This window comes from Trichomycterus rosablanca, chromosome 8 (assembly GCF_030014385.1).
Source record: "Trichomycterus rosablanca isolate fTriRos1 chromosome 8, fTriRos1.hap1, whole genome shotgun sequence".
NCBI lineage: Eukaryota > Metazoa > Chordata > Actinopteri > Siluriformes > Trichomycteridae > Trichomycterus > Trichomycterus rosablanca.
This window is the reverse complement of record NC_085995.1, coordinates 4,909,099-4,930,802: the sequence shown is the minus strand read 5'-3', so window position 1 is coordinate 4,930,802 and position 21,704 is coordinate 4,909,099. Positions and strand designations below refer to the sequence as shown.

The 21,704-nt window shown below is 37.3% G+C and overlaps 1 protein-coding gene across 1 annotated transcript in view; it reads left to right on the top strand.

Moving 5' to 3' along the window:
* The window catches only part of LOC134318802 (ephrin-B1-like), a 56,344-nt gene that overhangs the window by 585 nt on the left and 34,055 nt on the right, over nucleotides 1–21,704 (top strand). The window contains exon 1 of the mRNA XM_062999736.1: nucleotides 1–68. This exon is cut by the window's left edge and continues 585 nt beyond it. Within this exon, the coding sequence (XP_062855806.1) occupies nucleotides 1–68 (68 nt within the window). The remainder of the gene's footprint in view (nucleotides 69–21,704) is intronic.

Genomic DNA, 21,704 nt, shown 5'->3' with positions numbered 1-21,704 from the left:
GCATGCAGATTCACTTTACTGTTCGCTAAATCTTTGGACACCATCATCTGGAACTCCCAAAATCCAAAGTAAGTCCTTCTTACAGTCACTTTTCTTTATTTGTTTAGTAACTTGCTCAAGTGTCAGAACTTTCTGAGAAGTCCAGAACCTAGAACTACAGAGTCACCACTGTCCTACATGCACCATTTATACAGCTGACCACAAACTTGCGTTACCTCCATAAATCTAAACACCTTCAGGCCTGACATTGGTCTTAAAATAAGATTATTAGATCATAAATTAAATTTAGAGCTACACGTATCGAAGTCACAGACTGTAAATCAATATTATGTTTTTTTTACAACCATGATACACTTGTCTCATGGTACACTTCTCATTTTCAGAACATGAAATAATGACATTTTTGGATTAACTATTAAATAATTTAAAATGTTTACAAATTAGCTGTAATGGCTGTGCCATATTACAAAAGCATGTTTATATTGCAATGTGTTGCAAACTAACATCATGGTACTTGGTACAGTGGTTTCATTACTTCTTAACCTAAAAAAAATATAACCAAGTGACTTAAAAGTGACTCTAGGTACTAAATGCCAAGGTTATTTAAATATAAATTGTTCATATCTGAACTGTCATTAAATTTAAACCCTAATAATCTTTTAATTTTGAATCACATTGTTACTCAATGTCATTATAATAATGAGTATAACATAATATTTGTTTGTAAAATGTTTTGCTATGAAAGTGTGGATTAAAAAAACATTTTAGCTTTTATTCAACATTTACAATTAATTAAAAAAGGGAGGTTTCCAACTTTAAGATGGAAAATAAAATGATACAAATATGACCTGCAGGTTCATAGTATTCCTTAATAAATCTCTGGGTACCATCATCTGAAGTTAGTCCCATTAAAGTGACATCCTTCTGTTACCTCCTAAAATTACTTCCGTCGTTTTTTGTATTTTAATCACAAACAGTATTGTTATGAAAATGTAATTATTATAATTATACTCATTTAAAGTTGGGATATATAATCTTATATAATAAAGATATTATATAGATCATACTTGTAAAGTTTGATTAATTATCTATGACTGATGGTATATGTAATAATATTTTAATATTGTTGTATTTCACTATCAATTGACACTTTTCACATACACTTAATATTTATACCGCGATAAATAGCAAACATTATACACATGGGGTATGAATATCCGCACATAACTCAATTAACTGATTTAATAGTATATAATGTGTACTATATTTTAATGGTGTGATGATGTGACTAAACTATTGTGATACTTTTTCACGATACACAATGTGGACTACATGTAGACAGGTTCACCCTAAATGTGCATTATCATCTAAATCTCTCAAAATCCTCAAAACGTAAAACATCCTATGTGCCACTGCTCACCCTCATTTACCATCATGATACATCAGTCAGTTTATGTGTGTGTAAGAGGGCAATCGTGATTTTAACTTTTTTTATTTTCTAATACTGATTTATAATTTACCTGATTTGGCACCACTGTACCATCTGACATGCAATTAAAATTCTGTCCACAACACAGTTCAAACTTTTTTCTTATTATTCTTATTATATGACTTTTTAAAGTGCAATTAACTTCTTAAATCACAACATTTAAAGTTTGATTAACACAAAGCTGATATAACTATCGTCATTAAACTGATATAACTATCGGCTATTAAAGCTTTGAAGTTTTGTTGTTTAGATTTTTTTGTATTGTTTTAATTAGTTTTGTTAATATTCATTCAAATCCATTAAAAAAATTAAATTAGAAATTTTGGGGGTGGGGTAAGGGGGTCTTATGTCTGTTTATTGTTGGTAAACCCAAAAACCCTGTGAGTTTTAAATGTTTATGTATGTTTATGTGGTCTCCTTCTAAACAGTAATTGTGTTTGTTACATTAATAGATGCTATAAAATATTTAATTGTCTTTATTGTTGACTTGAAAGCACTCATAAAAAACCCTGTATTGTAGCTGCTAATACCTTGTAAAGAACATCCTTTATGAGCATGAAACATATTAATAACAATTTTGTCTCTCTGCCAGATTCTTACAAAGGAATGATGTGACATAACTAATGTATAATTAAAACTATTACTGACAGGGACGTAAATCTCTAACCCTAATCCAAAAGATTACTGAAAGTAAATATATATATATATATATATATATATATATATGTATGTATGTATGTATGTATGTATATATATATATATATATATATATATATATATATATATAAATGTGTGTGTTTGTGTATACACACCACACACACAAACACACACACACACAAATGTTTCTTTTTTATTCTTTCTATTTCTACCATTTTTCCTCCTCGACTTTGCCGACACTCCTGTGCTGCATTTTAAAAAATAAGGTAATAAAGGTGTTAAAAGTAACACTGAAAGTAACAGAAACTGTAAATGTATGAACAGCAAACTTCATATTTTAATTAACACGCCCTCAGACACTCTGTGTGTTATTTTAACACATCTGTTTTAAAGGTGTTTAACTGATTTAAAAGTTTTTGGCTTTTAAATGTTAAAGCCATGCAGTAAATATGACTGCAGATATAGCAACTCGTTCTCCTGCTCTGATTTATTCATGCACTTCCGAGATTGTGTAGTTAAGGAACTGTTTGATGATGGAAATTCCCCGGTGCTGCATTAACACTGAGTTTATATTTAAATCCACTAGGACTTGCATGTATGAGTTCATTCAACACTGTCTTAATAATTTTGCTCTGGGGAGTTCTTTATTTCTGACTCGCTTTCTCTTCGTACGTGTTCAGTACAATGTTAAGTACAGCGTTCAGTATAAAGTTCTGTACAATGTTCCATACAATGTTTAGTACACATCAGTGACTTTGTGGTGGAGAAATTGAATGCAGTTAAATGCAGCATTCGTGTTCAGTTGTGTAGTATTGAAAAGTTACATTAAAAGCGCTGCACTTAGACTTGGTTCATGGTTCATGTGTGAGTGTTTATTTTTACCCAGAATAAACTGCCGGCTGAATGAATAGTTTATGGAACATCAATGTGCATACAGAATAGCTATATGATATTAACAACACATTGTGTACACAATACATTTGTGGACATTTGACCATGAACTTGTTGAACGCCCCATTCCAAAACCATGAGCAGTAATATGGAATCCCCCAACTGCCTGCTCACCCCTGCAATTGATGTTCCAGCAGTAGCAGGCTAGTGTATATTACCACTGCCTTACTTGAGTGCTTTTTTAGCAAGTAGTTTCACTAGATTTCCGCTAGATAAATTACATTTTATGTTGCTACTGGTTTATTTAGCTTGCAGTTTGTGTAGTGAGTAGTTTTCATAGGTAGTAGTGTTTCTAGCTATCAGTTAATGTAGCGCACTGTTTTTGTAGCTACCAGGATGGTTGATTATCAGTTTACATAAATAGGAGTTTATGCGGCTAGCAGTTTGTGTAGCTTGCAGTTTGGGTAGCTAACAGTTTATAGTTAGCAGTTTATGTGTTTAAACTTTTTTTTAATTGTAGTTTATCTTGCTAGCAGTTTACATAGCAAGTAGTTTATGACGCTGGCAGTTTATTTAGCTGGAAGCTTATTTAGTTTTTTATAAGTTGGATGTGATCATTTTTGCTTCACAAATGGTTTCATTCTTTTCTATGGGGTGCCATAATTATGGAGTACTGTTGCTTTGTTGGAACAGTACCCCATAATAACAGTCAAAAGAATCTTTTTGGGTGCTTTCAACACTTTGGTATTGAATATTTTAAAGGTCTAAGCCACTCTAGACTCATTTATATAAAATAACATGTTTGGTTGATAACATTTGACTAAAACCAACAGTCCCAACACGTCTGAGCTTTACTACCCACACAGTAAAGCTCTGCTCTACCATTTTTGCAAAAAAGCTAAAACATGGTGCTCCAATATTTTTGCAAAATGCCGGCTTGTCTACTTCAGCAAGATTTAAAACATTTTCAGCTCAGTTCAAGTGAAATACTGTCTGGCGCTTGTCTGATTCTGACAATAAATCCAATTTGCTCCAACAGCAGATATTTTAACAATTTCTGGATTGTTGTTGAAGGAGAAAATCAATCTCACTGATGGTTGAAGCTAAGCTGAGTTATTGCATTTAAATTGTAACACAAATCAATAGAAATCCACTTCCTGTTCTACTTGCGCTTGGACGCAGTGATAAGTACAGGATTCTATTACAGCTCAGCAGCTCATTAAATTTACATGTCATGTATTTTCACTTCGCTGAGCTTCCCAAATTAATCACCGAGCACCCCAGAGAGGTTCAAACCCACACTTATACAAGTCTCTGTATGTTTACTCTCATTAAATCATTTAACAGTACTGTTTTAGTTTCTCGTTGGTCGGTTTGGTTCCGACTGATACTCTCAGAGCTGATCGGAATCTGTAGAGAATCTGTAGAGAATCCAAATAAAACTCTCTGAGATCTGAATGTTAAAGATCATGGCTGTAACTCTTTGCTTTTTCATCAGTACAATTTCCACAGTTCTTACAAAGCCACATATATTAAAGTAAAATCAACAAACTTTAATGGATTTTTCCTTCTACACAATTGCAAAATTTACAGTTATAATTTGGCCCATGAATGCAACTTGTCACATTATGACAGTATAAATTAATCAAAAACTAAACCAAGTTCCAGTCATTTACCAGTTAGAAAAAACCCAAAAATTAAATAAAACAATTCTTGATACTGACATAGAGTTGTGAATATATCTATATGCATATGCATGTACATATGTAAATACTGTATGTGTACATATATGTATAGGTGCGTGTACACATGTATGAGGGATCTTCAAAAAGTTTCCGCACTTTTATATTTTGGTTGGAAACGGTAAGGGTGGGAGGAGTAGTAATCGGTCGTGTCTAAGAGATTAAGAGAGCTTATAGTCAATCTGATTTCCACCTATTTGGACGCTCGAAGAAGCTTTAAGGGAAAGAAGATTTTCATGTGATGATGATGTGAAAGCAGCGGTGCATCAGGGGCTACATGTTCAACCAAAACCATTTTTTGCTGATAGCATTAAAGTTGGTACAACGCTGGGAAAAATGCATCGGAAGTGACGTTACCTGTTGAAGGTAATTCGTTTTTGAAATTCCTAATAAATAAAGTTTAAAAAATTGTGGAAACTTTTTGAAGAACCCTCCTAAATATATTGTGGGCACCATGCAGCTGGATTGGCATTTGCTATCGAACAACAGAACTGGCGAGTTTGCCATGCTATAGTTACCGCAATGAAATCCTCAGAGCCACAGACTGTCCAGGAGCTCACAGATGACCTGATCTAGATCTGGGAGGAGATCCCTCAGGACACCATCCACCGTCTCATCAGGAGCATGCCCAGAGGGGGCTGTGAACACTACTGAGTCACATTATAAGTTGCTGTGATGAAATTCTTTGGAGCAGTGTAGTGTACAGTAATGTAAACATTATTATTATTTTAATTAGCTGAGTAATTAAGACTTTTCCCACTTTGGTCATCAAATAAAAATATGCTACAGTTTGCATGTATTCATGAGTAAATCAGCTAGGACTTGTGTGTAGGCTTTTATAGGTTGGAATGGTATAACATTGCATTATAAATATACAAAAATCTGACTTTATTTATTTATTTTTTTGATTGATGCAGAACTTTTTAAGAAGAATTGTGATCAATCTAGGTTGTAAATGTTTTAGTGCGGAGCTGCTGATTAGCTACTACAGATCTTCTACAGTTGCTTGTTTTTTCTCAATATGAAAAGTGTGGACTGAAAACGCAGCCCTGTAATTCAGTTTGTGGAGGCAGCATCACATTTCATTATGTTTTGGGACAGCGTCGTTTCTTGTTTATACAGAAGTCCATGGTGGTACATTGTTATCCGGACACCAGCAGCCGTGTCAGTTTGAGTCATGTTTGGTGTTTGCACCATCATAATCAGTTATTCACTGGTGTTTAATGTCAGTGGGGTGTGCTGTGAACCCTGAATTTCTGTGTTTTTAAGTTCTCGAGTTCCTGTAGTGAGCAGATTAAGGTTGGTTCTAATACCGGCTGTCTCTCTGATCACCAGTGACAGTTTAGGAATGAGCCGACTCAGTTCCAATCAAAAAAAGCTCCAGGTTTAGTCGGTGTGGCGTGAAGTGTGGTGAAAACTGTTTTTGTTCCTCGGTGCGCCCCTCGGTGTCCCTCCGCACCCCTCAGCGCACCTCTGAGATCGTCTCTGATCGGGTTTCCACTGATACCGATCTCATTACACAGAGCCGGAACTGCTGAGGAACGTTTAGCTTAGAGGAATAATGTCGGGCTGGACCTGCCACTGTGCTGAGCTGTTATTATAGTTAAAGTCCTGAGCGCTGCAGCTCCATGTTAAAGATTCTGGACAGCTGGATCTGATCTGTGATAACACTTTTTTCGTTTCTGTCACATGTGGGAGTCGTCATTAAAATCTTTTCGAGGACAATGACATTTCCATGTTTTTTCCTCCGTCGGAGAAGCTACTTGAAATGCCATTATTCACAAGTCCTAAAATAAATGTTTCTTGTGACCATCTGCTAACGTCAGCACTCCTCCGCTTTGGAACAGTTTTTCTTTCTGCTGCTGATGTGAATAAACCAGTACAGTCTGTAGTGATTGCTCTCAAGCAACACATTTAAATGTGAGAAGTCTAATTTTGGCAATAATTAGATCTACTGGTAAACATTCACTTGTATTAAACTACATTTGTCAGTAGTGACGAGCAAGTGAATCTTAAAACAAACCGTGAAACAAAAATCTTGTGAGAAAAACTGAAAATTTAATGTTGCCTGTTAGAAAATTACAAATAAAAAAACTAAAATACAATAAAATTACGGGAAAGATATATGCATGATATATATATATATATATACATATATATATATATATATATATAATTTAAACTAAATATATATATATTTATATTATTGATTCTAGCCCATTTTACATTTTTACATTTTTGCCATTTAGTAGACGCTTTTATCCAAAGCGACTTACAGTACAGTGACGGTATACAGTTTGAGCAATTGAGGGCTAAGGGCTTTGCTCAAGGGCCCAACAGCAGCAACCTGGCAGTGGTGGGGCGTGAACCAGTGACCTTCTGATTAATAGTCCAGTACCTTAACCACTAGGCTACAGCTTGGCCTGTATTATTTTATACTAATACTAGTAATACTACTCAAACTAATACTAATCCTAAACTAAATAAAAACTAAATCAACATTATACCTACAAGTTCTTCTGTTCCTCTGAGTAAAGCAGTGGCCGTCTTTTAAACATCTACTAAAAATGTAATATTTTGAACTTTATTAACCAAAAAGATAATATGACCATGCTCATCTAACCTGAGTTTATTTTTGTAATACTAGCTGACTAGTGATATAAATAATGGGGAATAAATTTGGACCTCCACTGACCCAGTAGAGATCTGTATTTCTAATGGAACCAACAAAGAAAAGATGGCTGTTATCACACAAAAAAAAAAAATCATCATTCCATGATAATGGTTATAATATTTTGTTATTTGACACCATGATGATGAGAATGTTTGGTTTTAATATTGAAATCACATTTTGATGTAAGGGGAAGTTTATGCTGCCTATAAACCACTTCAAACCATCTATAGATAAACAGGTGTGTTGGAAAAAGGAAGCTTGGATGCGTTAAAATTTACTGTTTTGTCTGCAGAGCTTCTTCTAAACTTCTGACACGATGACAGAAATGTAATCAGGCTTCCCCATCACTCTTCCTCCTCCTAAATAAAATCAAAACATGTAGAAACGCTGCAGGTTTATTCTTAGGGCAGAGTGTTGAGGGATGAATGTGTAAACTGGTGGCCTGCTGGATCTGAGTTTATACTGGTGTGGACTGGCAGTCGGTGGCTCAGGGGGCAGAGGGAGCAGAGATCATTTCCATGTGTTTGAGTCGGCGATAAAAGCCTGAGTGAAAGAAGAAAGAGAAGCAAGAGAATTAGAGAAACAGAGTTTAGAGAAAGAATGAAGTTGGTAGCGTGACGTGAAAGGCGAGTTGAACGGCAGGCGATGAGATCACCGCAGCATGGCACGGTTCCGCCGGGAAGGGCCGCGGAACAAATGGATGTGACGGGCATCTCAAACCCCATTAGAACTTGAACGGTTCTGGGTGCAGATATAATTTAATAGAAGGAGCCGTTTGGAAACTCATGCTGGAAGAATGTGCACTGTACCAGATCAAAACTACAATCCTGTATTCATTTTAAACGCTTCTAATTCAAATTTTGATTCTTATCCTTGGTATCAAATCAAGCAGCAGCAGCACGTTTAGCTCAGATTTTATTTTCTGGAAAAATCCTGAAAAATACACAAAAGTACTATGTGAACAATTAAGTCTACTTTATAATAAAATTATGATGGTTGTTCAGCAAAAATACTAAAACAGCATTTAATGTTTACAGACATTACAGACGTTCTTTAACAATGTGCATTATAATGCCTCGGCTGTCTTCCGCATGAACACGTGTTAAATATTAAATACAATTACATTTAGGCATTTGGCAGATGCTTTTGTCCAAAGCATTTTGCAGCTGAAACTGGACAGAAGCCAAGCAGCTGGCAGCCTGGCGATAGGGCTTGAACTGGCAACCTTCTGAACAGTCTAACACCTTAGGCATTGAGCCCTCACCTGCTCTAATAGGAATTTGAATCAATAAAACAATGTCTATTTCTTATTTATATTTCTTATTTATATATTTACAATTTAAATTTTAAAAGCCAAATATTACAATTATTGTTAAAAATCTGAAAAAAAACATAAAAATCAGAGTAATTCTGAGCTCAAGTAATTTTAGAAAACATAGATAAAAGCTTTAAGATTATTTATCACAATCAAACATTTTTATTTTATTTTATTTTTTTCTTAACTGCTTGATCATGGCACAAACTAGTAAAACACCCCAAACAGGGCGGCAGTTCATTACATGACGTCACTCGCTCATTCGCTTGTAGAATCCTTTAATCATTTAGAATTTTCTGCACGTTTTGGAAAGTTTCTCAGAATGGAAATGTGTATGTGGGTGTATTTTTGGGGGGTGAGGGGTGTTAATGGTGGTGGTGGTTTTTCTTTTCTTTACCATTCTTGAACACATTGGTTCTGTAGGATGTCAAGGTTCCTGTTCAGGAATGTGAATAGGAACTCTCAGCATGGTGCTGTTCTCCGTCTGGAACTCCACTTCACAATGAAAGTCATGAGCTTTGAGGTTCTCACTCAGCTTTTGGGACCAGCGGGGCCTCCCGAAACTCCTGAGATTCCTCGCTGTGTGGCAGCTGTGACGGCTGACTCAATCGCCTCGCTACAGGAGGTCACTACTGATCCCTGCACACCCCCCCGTTCCAAAATTCAGCCCCTTACTGATTCACCATTCACACAAGTGAAAAACGGTAAAGCACATTATATTAAGAGAAGCTTGTTCTGCTTTGAATCCTATGTTTTTTAAACCTTCACAAAATATTGAACCATTAATTCTATTGATAAATCATAATGTAGTCAAGTATTTATTTATTCTTACAGTATTTTAAATAGTTTTTATATTTAATACTTTGCAGTCTAAAGTTTAGTATTTAGACAACTGTGTGCAAAGTGCTTAATTGAATTTCTTGGTAATTGAGTGGTGCTGGTGGGTTGTTGGTGCCTCAAATCCCCCCTCAAGCCTGGGGGGATTTAAAACACGATAATTGAATTATTTTGGTCAATGCTCTGATTAATGGAGTCACATGGAGGAAAGTTCTAGGATTTCTTTGGATGGATGAATAAGATGTTTTTATTCTGAAGTTTTCACAATAAATGTGTGATTTCAAATACAGAGAATCTTAAATCAAGCAATTTAAATGTGTGACTGAGTACATAGTGGTAGCCTGTGATTGATTGTGCAAAGAAGATCAACTTGGTGCAGCGGGTATTGCCCCAGCTTCATGAACCTGGGTTTGACCTTTCTCTCTGATTGTTTTCTGTGTAGTTTTCTGCATAAAACAAGTAGGTGGACTACTTTATTTAAATGCCCAATATGTTAGTGTGAGAGTAAAAGGAATGAATTAAATGAATGAACAGGTGAGTGAGTGACGTTCTGTAATGGACTGACACTGTGAAATACAAAGTGAATTACTGCCCAAATGCTCCTTGCTGTTCATGTGTTCTTTATGCATTTTTCGTTGATGTTCTGTATGTGTTCTGTATATGGTATGTATACAGAAACCCAGAAAAGACACCAGAGGAAACAAGGATACAAGGTAGCTGGATTGCCACTTGTGCCAGCTACTCAGTCCAGCAGAGAGTGCAAAAACATTGCACTTGAAACAAGAACCCAGAAAAAGAAGGGAAACGCAATAAACTGGCAATGGACATTAAAAAACACAAAATACTGCAACATAACTTCGGATGCCAGTTAAGTCTAGAATGGGTCTCTCAAGACAGGAAAGCTGCATGCAGGAAATGCTGCCACACCACCACTGGATGCAGCTCACGTACAGGATGGTTCTCTCAGGACAGATATACTGGTGACAATAATATACATGAAGGTTACAATGCCACAGGCTAATTTAGAAAACAGATCAAAAGGACGCAGACAGACGGCAAATCATCAGACGTTCAGGCCAGCATAGCGGCCCAACATACCAACAAAACGACACTTTGACAAACAAGCAGGCAACAAACAAGAACCCAGCGCCGAGCCGAGTTTAAAGACTTCTTGTTATGGGCCACCCCCAGCTGAAACGAATCACTCTTAATTAGGCGCAGAATGCTTCCGAAGTGTCGTTTGAAGAGAACTGCGATTTCAGTTCATCTGCGCCTCCACACCCCCTGCCGGCCAACATGGGCCCGGCAGATGGGTGCGTTTCAGGGTTCAGTACGTGTTGTGTATATGCCCTGTATGTGTTGTTATGTGTTCTGTATGAAGATGTCAATGCTGAGGTTTGGCTTTGAACACAGAAAGAGGTAAATGTTCCAGCCAGTCTATTTTGGCAGTGCATACCTCTCCCCCTTCCAAAATCCATTAGAAACAGTCGGGGTTCTGCTCTCCTCTCGTCTCAGTCACAATCTTATTATAGTCAATATTTGGCCGAGTTCTTTTTCAGTCAAGAAAAGGAAGTTGTTTCATCTCTGCTTCATCTGTTTTCTCTTAGTGCCCGTGTTGATTTTTTATGTGGTTAGATATAAAATCCATATGCAGCTGCGGAATCTTGTCTGAGAGGAAAGAAACACTTTTTATCATATTAAATCATCTGAATTAACAAATAGATTCATATTGAGGCACTGAACCGTTTAGGAGTTTATAGTAATTCTCAAAACTCTTCGCACTGTTCATATATTATTTAGGTGAGTGGGTTTAGTGACCTGAGTTAGTGTCATGGGGAGATTTTATGGGTTCTTAGTTTTGACCAGTATCGTGTTGGTACAGCTCAGCTACAGTATGAAAGCTGGGAACTGTTCTGTATGAAGCTGCGGTCATCAGATTTTTGTAACTAACTTGAAATTCAGATTTGAAATTCTTTTATTTTAATAGTATTCACACTCAGCTACCAACATGTAAATGTGCTTTATGTTTTTTTTTTTCTTGTTGACGGTGCTGCTTGCTTAGCTTGCTATCGGCAAAAGGGTACAGTGTGTTATTAAAGCTGTAAAACCAGAATGAATACCCAAATTACAAGTTAGCCATAGCTACATTGCTAAGTCATGGCTAAACTGAACCTTAACAGTGAACCATCAGCTAAAATCTCTCAGTCTCAGCCTGTTCACACCCACCTTACAAAACAATGTGATTCAGGTGTGAACCGAGCTTTAGGCAAATGTAAAAATGCAAAAACAAACCAAATAAAAAAGTTTAATATCCGTACTGTGATTTTAACATGGGTTAACATTGGGTTAGTATATTCAAATTCATCTGAAAGTAAAGCTGGTGGGTGAGGGTGAGTTACAAATCAGCACTCTTACTCTGTAGAGATGTGTAGCTGCGTTCTCAATTCAAATCACCCGGCACCTCTTGGAAATAAATTTTAATTACATTTTTAATTAACAGCATTTATCAAAGAATGAGTCTTTTGTTTGTGGTCAGTTATTAGTTAACAGGTTAATTATTGACATCCCTAGCAGGCACCATGCATGTGAATGCCAGTCATGTACTGATAATATATACTGTATATATACAGTATATACACCCATATTAAACCTTATTTTGCATGTAAATTGTTTAAAAATAATTAATTTGTCAGTTGATAGAGAAACATGAACAGTACTGATAAACCAAAGCGTCGATGTTAACCCAGCTGTAAATATTTGAGAAACACCTGCTGCTGTGCTCTGTTCATACAACCCCTCCTCAAAAATACCTCCTAATGATTTATTATACCACCAAATACCATGTGCACATTACTCCACCCGTCTCACTGCTCTTCAGAAATCGTTTTAGGTCCTCACCACTTCACTTCACACCTCCAAAGCATTCTGCTGCCCTCAGCTGGCACCAAACCATCCAGCTTTCATACCAGTTTTCTTTGAAGAGATAAAAATCAATTGCTTTGGTGCTGCACGGTTGATCGGGGCTTCCTCTTGCCAAACACTTTGCTGCGGTCAAGTGGTTTAGAAGAATGAAAAATGAAGAGCTTCCATGTTGAGATTGCGTGACACGAGCCCAGCTGCTCCTACACATGGTAAAGAAGTGAAAAAGCAGAAGGTGCCAGCTGGAACTGAGCATTAAAGGCCAAACGCAAGTTACTGACTTTAATATTACAACTTTTCTTCTCCGGCTTAAAGGAACCACAGCTTAAAAACACTGTACAATAAAACTCACAGTCTGAGGAGGGTGTAAAATATATTAATTATTTAAGTGTTTTATAGTTTTTACACTGTCAATGTATTATTTAATGGATCAGTTTAATTCCATTATTATTTATGCTAGGAATGTGGCTATTAGATATTGAGGGCACAATCTGCAAACAAAATGTACCTGTAATTAACGTCATATTTATTAAAGCTGTAACTAATTACACATCTGACACATAATGAATGATTTTAGATCATCAAACTTGGTACACAAAGAAAAAACACAACAGATTATGAAAACGTAAGTTCTCCAACCAAGTATCTCATGTAATGAAGTAATCGTGACACTGGTTACTCAATGAACTGTATTACCACTGTAATTGGTTTGCCAGTTTAGCAAATTGAGCCGAAACAGACTTGATTTCAGCTGTGTTGTAAAATATAAAGCAGTTCCAACATCTGAGTTTAAACGTTTTACAGGAACACTGTCACATTTAAAAAAAATTCGAAAGGCAAAAAGAAAACAAAGATGTTAACATATATTAGCCTGGAAATGGCTACAAAGCCCTCAGGAGGCTCAGCTAATCGACAGTGAGAGCCCTGAGTTCTCCTTGTGTAATACCACGCTGTTTAACGATCCAAAATCATTTAGTGTGACAGGCAAGCAATTACAGAGACAGTATGGCAATTATTTCTCATACCACTGCATTTAAACTAACATTTTCCAAATCTAGAGTTGCGAAAATCAAATTTTTTCCACCTGTGTGGAAGTCAGTGAGGCAAAACAATGAAGTAGAAATGCATGGTGCGATGCCAGCTTGGAAATGTGGACAACTGTTTACTATTGTTTTTGACATCCTGTCCAGTTTAATCACTCATTTATTTGTAGTTTCTGTAAAAGTCTAATGCCGTCTGATTATTTCAATTCAATACTTCTGTTGGATGAAACATCCTGATTCTGTTTTCTCTCTGATCTGCCAGTATAATGATGTGATTCCCCGTAATGAAAGCATTTGAGAATGAAGTGAAATATAGATAATGACATGAGCAGATGCATTACTCCATTGTTCCTTGGTTTTCCGAAACAGGAATTCCTCTGCAATTCATTTTCGGAGGAGCGTAACCCAGGTCATGGTTGTACCAGCGGGGGGAAATGTGGTGGATAGAGATGTCTTTAACCACAGCAGCTTTATTGCTTATTGTTCTTCCATCGTTCCATGTTCAATAGCTCTGAACTAATAACATTTTGTATAAACACGGGACTGATGGAGCCATGAAGTCGTGTTCAAAAATTTCAGATTTTTTTTTTTTTTTTTTTACTCTTTTTTTTAAACATTTTTACACAAATTGTGTAATTTTGCTACATAATTTTTTGATGGGTTAAATATACACATAAACATGCACATTGCAGCACTTTGCAGCACACTACAGAATGTTTTGTATACAGTAAATTCAAACATCTGTTTTTGGCCAATAGCAGCGCTGCTGTGCCGTGTTGACCTTTAACGTAGCATAGCTTTCCAACAGTTGCAAAAACAGTTGTATGTGCTAACTTTAACTATGTAGCAACTAATACACTATCACCCACTGACAAGTTTATTTTATAAAAATGTAGCGACGGTTTACAGTCAAGAGGATTAGATGGTGTAGATGGTTTCATTTTAGATTATGTTCTTATCAACTTTGTCACTTTACAGCAAGAATGTCCTGGGTTCGATTCTCAGGTGGAGCAGTGTGGATCCTTTCTGTGTGGAGTTTGCATGTTCTTCCCATGTCTGCGTGGGTTTCCTCCGGGAGCTCTGGTTTTCTTCCACAGTCCAAAAACATGCAAGTGAGGTGAATTGGAGACACAAAAATCCACGACCGTAACCGGTCACTACCTGTCCGGTCATTAATGTAACCAAAGTGTGTAAAACATGACGTTAAAATCCTAATAAATACATTGTACAATTACATTTTTTTATTAGGACCTGAATATTTTTTTATTACAAAAGTTCAGTTTGAATACGTGTCCCCAGAATTTACCTGATTCGTCTGTTTAATCTAATACTAATTAGTAAAATAGCAGTCAAAGTATTTGTGTGCTTGGTTGGTTAGGTTGGAATGTTTTGGTGGTGGATGGGGAGGGGATGGGGGAGTGAATAGACGTGTTGGAGCATGTTCAGTACCAGGTGTAGGATTTGGAGCTGCAGGTTTGTAGGAAATCTGATGTTGTGTAGGAAATACTGCAAGACTCATTGACCTGCTTTACTCTGCTCACTAATTTATTCTTCATGCTGAGCTGCTGTATTAATATCCTCGCTGCTCAGATATTAAAATCCTCACTGTGCCGTCCTGCCTCCATGTTGCTCCGTAACCATGGTGATGATGGAGCATCATTATTTTCTTGTCAGAAGGATGATATCCCGGAGGAAAGCGCTGCTGTTTCTCAGTGCTTCGGACTTGTTGAGCTCTGATTAGAATTGCTAATGTGCAGTTTTTTTGTGTGAGCCGTGTTGCAGACAATCAGGCGTATCAAAGCTCATCATTAGAGAAACGGGGCGGCACTGTGACCCCTCAAGCTTCTTAAATTATGGAGCTTTACATCATAAATGCTTGTATATCCTGTGCTGCTTTGTTTCGGTGTATTTGTACCCATTGTGAGTGCCGGATGGTGCAGATTAGCTGTTGGATCGTCTGTGGTATTGAGACTAAAATAAGATGCTGAACCATATTAAACACTCTTCATCAGGAGGATAAGCTGGAACGATGACAGAGATTAATATCTGAAATTTACAGACATTGTATACATGTCAAACGTTCTCAGTGCGGATCAGATTTACACAGAACTCTTTTCTTAATTTTAATCTTTGCCTGAAATCAGAATGTTCATTTTTATTCTATTTTTGCATCCCCTCCCCCTTTTTTAGTCATCTTCTAGCCACAATCTAGTCATTGTCAATTCCCTGATTGTGACTGAACAGACCTGCAGACTATTACAATACGTCTGATATGCTTACAGTCACTGGTCGTCTCACAGAGAGCCATATGGCGTACGGAGAGTCACACTATGCTCTTACACAAATCATTCACCTCTCATGCAGGCTCCTTGACAAGTCAGCAGAGGTTGCATTTGAAACCCCACAGAATCATTGAGGAAACCCCTTGGACCTCCTCTCATGGCCAATTGGCATGGTCACGTTTATCTGTCAGGTTGATAGCACAACTTGAGGTCTCAGCAGGGGTGGGGCTAGCACATTAGACCACTGTGCTGTTTCTTGATGTGGATTTCGATATTTCAAATCTGGAGGTTATCACATGCCCAGAGGCAGGGATTAAATCAAGTCCTCAGGACTCCTGTTGCTGAATATGCATTTTAAAAGTGTGTACACCCCTTTCAATTATCAGGTTCAGGTGTTTAGCGACCTTGTGGAAACAGTTTGGGAAAGGCCCTTCCCTGGTCCAGCATGACTATGTTCATGAAGATATGGTGTAGATTTGGTGTAGATTAAGTTCAGTGGCCTGTTCAGTAGCACCAGTTCTTAAAGCAGCAGATCTGATGAAGGTTAAGGTGACGACGAAATAAATCCAGCTATAGAATTTAAATAAACACGTCCGATCATCACCTCACTGTAACATGCCGTGTTTCGTTTCTGGTGAGCAGCGTACATGTTTCTGCACATGAAAATTTCCCTCAGGACAGCAGTGTTCCTCAGGGATGATTCATTTCCAGCCAGAACATGTTTTAGGGAAAGTGGTGGTGATTGGGATGAGGAAATGTGCTACCGTTTTATTATCGGTCTCCCCGAGCGCCTCAGAACATGTTAACATGAAGTTACAACATCATACAGACGTTTGTATATACAGTCTGAATTATGCACGTCAGTCATTTACTGCAGATGTCGTTCGTGTTTTTACTTTATTCAGAAAATGATTCATTCATTAATTATTCCTCATTCATTAATTATTTATACACCAAAATACTTAGATTAATTTATACATTATTAATTGAGGAATTGTTCACATGTTGAACACACATTACTTTGTGTATTTATTTTTACTAAATGCTTCATTCTGATCATGTTTGCAAAGCGTCCCAAGTATTACAGCGATTGATTATTAAATCTAATGAAGTATTTTATTAATAGAAACATATTTTACTCTAAATCCATTTATTATATTACAGATGTTTTATGTTGTGATGATAGCATTTGATGTTTGAATGAAAGAACTCTGTATTTGGATGCATCAGTGTAATTGTACTAATCTTTAATTATTATTTCTCTTTTACCAGTCAAGTATCTAAATCCACCTCTATTTTTGCTGACTGTGCATCCTGAACTTGATCGTATTTTTGGAGAAAGCTGCTCTCTGGAGCTTTAGTGATAGGGGGAAATGTGCTGAATTGAACTTTGAGTTTGTATCTAATGGAGGTTAATTAGAACAGAGCAGCTTAGTCAGCAGTTCAGTTTTATCCTGAAGATCCACCACAAAGAATTCATGAACAATTTGGAACACAAGGAACTCCAGGAACTGGACCAGGGATTTTCCACTGCTGATTTCATTGCTGAGATGCAACTAATCAAAGTGTGGCGATCACAAGAACAGAAGTTTACTCAGTCATAAGGCTAAGATAACATATATTTACACATTACATATACATTACGTAAGTACATTGCATTATAAAAAGTATAATAAAAATATGCACCTTTTAACAAGTACATGAAACAGTGGTCTCTTTTCCAAAACCCAATCTGTGTTCTTATGCTTTTATTCTTTTTTTCTATTTTATTTATGCATTTTCTCCCATTTTCCCTCAATTTAGTGTAGTCAATTTATCTTCTGCTGCTGGGGGATCCTTGATTGCAGTTGAGGAGGGTACATTGCTACTCACGCATCCTCCGACCCGCGCACAGCCCGTAGCGGAACCCTTTTTTCGCCTATGCACTTTGCACAGGCGCCTCTCTATCTGCCAATCAGGGTCCTTACACAGCGTTTGAAGACCCCACCCATATAGTCTGGTCATCCCGCCCTAGCAGAACCGTGTCTGCTGCAGGCACTGCCAATTATGCCCGCTAGATGGCACCCAGCTGACTGGTGGCAACTGAGGAGTTCAGAATCTCGGTGCTGGTGTGCTAGCGGAATATCCCGCTGCACCACCTGGGCGCCTATGATTTTATTCTTAAAGAGTTTGTTCGTAGGGTGAAATATAATCCAACATCAATCAAAAATCAGTTTGCCATTAATCACAAACTGTTGTAAAACAGGTGTCACTGTTCATAGTCACGCAAGCCTTATATTATCACGAGCTTAAAAACTGCTGCTGCAGAATTTTTTTTTGCTAAAGCGGCAGGTTAATTCTTGCTTGACCTCCACAAGTTAAATGACATGAACTTTCTACATCACCTCATTATTTGTTGCTGTATAAGTTTCTGTATGTATATTTGTGACCAGGCAGATTAAGACACAGCACAATAATGTTCCAGTCATTCAGTCACAGAAATGAACAGTTGCAGAAATTTTTGCTATGAAATACACGTCACTTGTAAGTAACATCAACTTTAAATTTGGTAAACTAATGCAGCACTATAAATTAATATAAAATTGACAAATCATTAAAGGTGGCTGTTCTTTTTTTTACTTCATGTGGGCGCACGGCTTAAAAATACCTAAATATAAATGAATCCGGTTTGAATTCTGGCATCATAAGCAGTGATTTAAGGTTTCGATTACCCATGCACACCCTAATCTGCAGGGATACGGAGCTGCTCTGGATTCCTATAATTTTGATATCAGCCCTGTTTGTTTGGACTCTCCTTCAGTTCTGAGTTCCAGGAAAATCCACTCGAGGACCATCTTCATCCCCGAGAGTCTCTGGCATCCTCCGGCTTTTTAACACCGAGTGGGTTTTGGCTCGTGTCGGCCGATTTGGCTGCGGCGAGCGCCGTTCCTGCAGAGAAGATCTTTACAGAGCGTGGAGAGTCCATCTGTGGTCGTCATTTCTGCTCGAATGAAGTATCTGGCAAGGATGAGACGACTGTCCGAAAATCTACCGGGGGGAAGAAAGAGCCTCTGTGCATCTGAGTATCAGGTTCATGATTCAGCTTAAGTGTCTCAATATGACCCAAACCTGACCGGGATTCATGGATACATGCTATTACTATATGCTCCTTTTCCACTGATTTAGGGCTTGTTCAGGGAACCAGTGAACCTGGTTAGGAACTGAATTGTGTAAAAGTTGAATAGGTAGCTACAGTTAAAATGTTGTATTTGTGTTTAGCTGCTTAAATCTTAAATCAAATGCAAATCTATTCATACATTTGGTACCCAAGGTAAGATTCACCCCAGCACCCACTAAACGAATACCCCATGCTCCCCAAAACTGCACCTGACTATCAATTTACGAAACAAATATGTACTTACTATCTTAGTGCAAAAGTAGATCTGGCTACCATTTTTGTCCTGAAACGGAACCTGGTTAAACTACAGTGGAAAAGTGTGACATGTTTCCAGTTTTAAAATAATCAGAGTAAAAATTCAAAGTCAACCCATTTTAAGCAGTGTATCTACATCTGCTGCCACTTAATCCACCATTTATTCCCTCTTGATGGTGCAGGTATCTCCTGGATCTTCATGTGATCCTGATGGAGGAACTGTGTGGTGCTGTCAGTCTGTGATTAGTTCTGCATTCTTACTCTCCAGTGATGGAACTGAGCGTCTGGTCGTGGGTGGAGGGGGTGTAGTTCACTCTCACAGCCTCACAAATCTGTGAATAATGAGTGTTTGAGAGGAGGGTGTTAAAGGGGTGAATATTCAGCCTGTCTACTTACACTGACATCTTCATCTGCATCTTTATTGTTGAAAGCCTGCGCCTAAACCTTCTGTTGATAGATCTCAGCTTTATTAGAGCATACACCAGAGGTTTCAGCTTATGAGTCCTCAGTTATTCTTTGCTTTCTTTCCTTCCCTACAATATTTGTGTGAAAAGTACCACAGTGTGCAAATCAAAAGCATCTTGCAATTAAACTCAGGCTACACAGTTAAAAAAAATCACAATAAGCAGGTGATTGGGTAACATGTGACAGTATCAAGATCGGGTATTAAGGAGGATCCACTAAAGGCTCAGTTTTTGCAAGTAAAATACATAACTGCACATAATGTAAATCTTTTACCATTTACTGTACATGATAGTGTGAAAAGATTCAGGTAGTCTGAAGAAATCCCTTTATATGTGCATGACCTTCAAGCTGCTACTACTACTCATGTTACTGTGCTAAATCTAGCCATATGGTCTTGGCAGTACTTTAGACATAACACAGCCCAAGAAATGCAACCTGAAACTCGATTGGCATATTAGCATCTCTAGCATTAAACTCCATGGTTATTTCAGCAAGATAATACCAGGCCTCATTGTGTACCTGCTACAACAGCCTTGCTTTGTAGATGAAATATGCTTGTGCTTGTCTGGCCTGCCTGCAATCAAGATCTGAGTCCAATTAAAAATGTATAGTGTGTTATTTTTATTTACTAAATATAATTGTTGGTCAGTAAAAACAGAGGACATATTTTCTTTGTACATTTGTAAGTTAAATAAGGGTTCATAAGAATGAAGAAATCACAGATTCTTCTTTTAATTGCATTTGACTAACTGTCCCCCCGAAATGGGGTTTGTAGTTTACCACAGATTTACCATAAATTGCTGCTGAGGTGGCACATTCATAAATAAATTTTTTGTACCTGTCTGATGTATATTTCAGAAAATATGGTATATTTTGGAAATACCTGAATCTTATCAAGGAAATATATACACACTTTCAATAAATTATACAAGGCTACTTTGACTTTAGGGGTACCACAAGTAACATAAAAAGGTACATTCCCTCATTTGTGATAGTTTACCATGCTTATAAATTAAATAAAACCTAAAAAGAATAACTGAAATGGAATTGGAAAAAAGAATTGGAGTCTATTCAGAGTATTTGATTACCAGCTCTACGTAGAGGAGAGTAATGAACTTCATTTGCAGGGTCGATCATCCTTTTCTAATTTGTTGAGCTTTAACAGAGTTAACAGACAGGTGTCTCTTCTTTTTTGCCCAAGTTTAGAAAAGATACCTTAGAAATGTTAGAAGAAACTGAGCAGAACATGAATTATTTAATGTTCTAGAACTGACAACATCATGCATTAAGATCAGATCATTATTGAACTCTTGACAGTATTATTCATTGTCTAAGTGAATATACTGAAATAAAGCACTTAGGTATGAAGACTGTAATTAAAATTCGATCTTTTTGCCAATTTCTTTAGAATCTGACATGTGTGAAGCTGCTGTATTGAAACCAGTGAGTGAGTCTAAAATAATGATGAAGCTTAAGTGCAGATTTTATTCAGTGTTCTTTAATCGCAGACAGGAAATAAAGAGAATATTCTGTACCGTCACTCAGAGAGATATTATCCTTTGTGTGAAAAAATGCTCCTTTTTTCTTTTTTTTTAGACAATTATTGAGCATTAGACTGGGATTTAGATTTCACTGTACTACAGCTAGCAGTTTGAGGTTTGTGCAGGAGGATCTGAATGGCGATGGTTGAAGGAATGAGGGGCCAGCTTGGGTTCTCCAACACCCCACTGTTCTTTTGTAGTCCTATTGGAGCATAAAAAGGGCTCAGTCTGGCCAAAAAGAGGCCGAATCGAGTGCCTGTGTTTTCCTGCAGGCTAAATGTGCAGGGCTGAGCACTGGGGCGATTTTTGGTTTTGTTTTGATGAGGAATTTTCCTTTCAGAGAAACTCTGCTGCCTTGGGAGAGAGAGGGAGAGAGAGAGAATGAACAACACTGTTCTGTTTGTTCTGCAGATTTGCACAGAAACTCAGTGGCACTG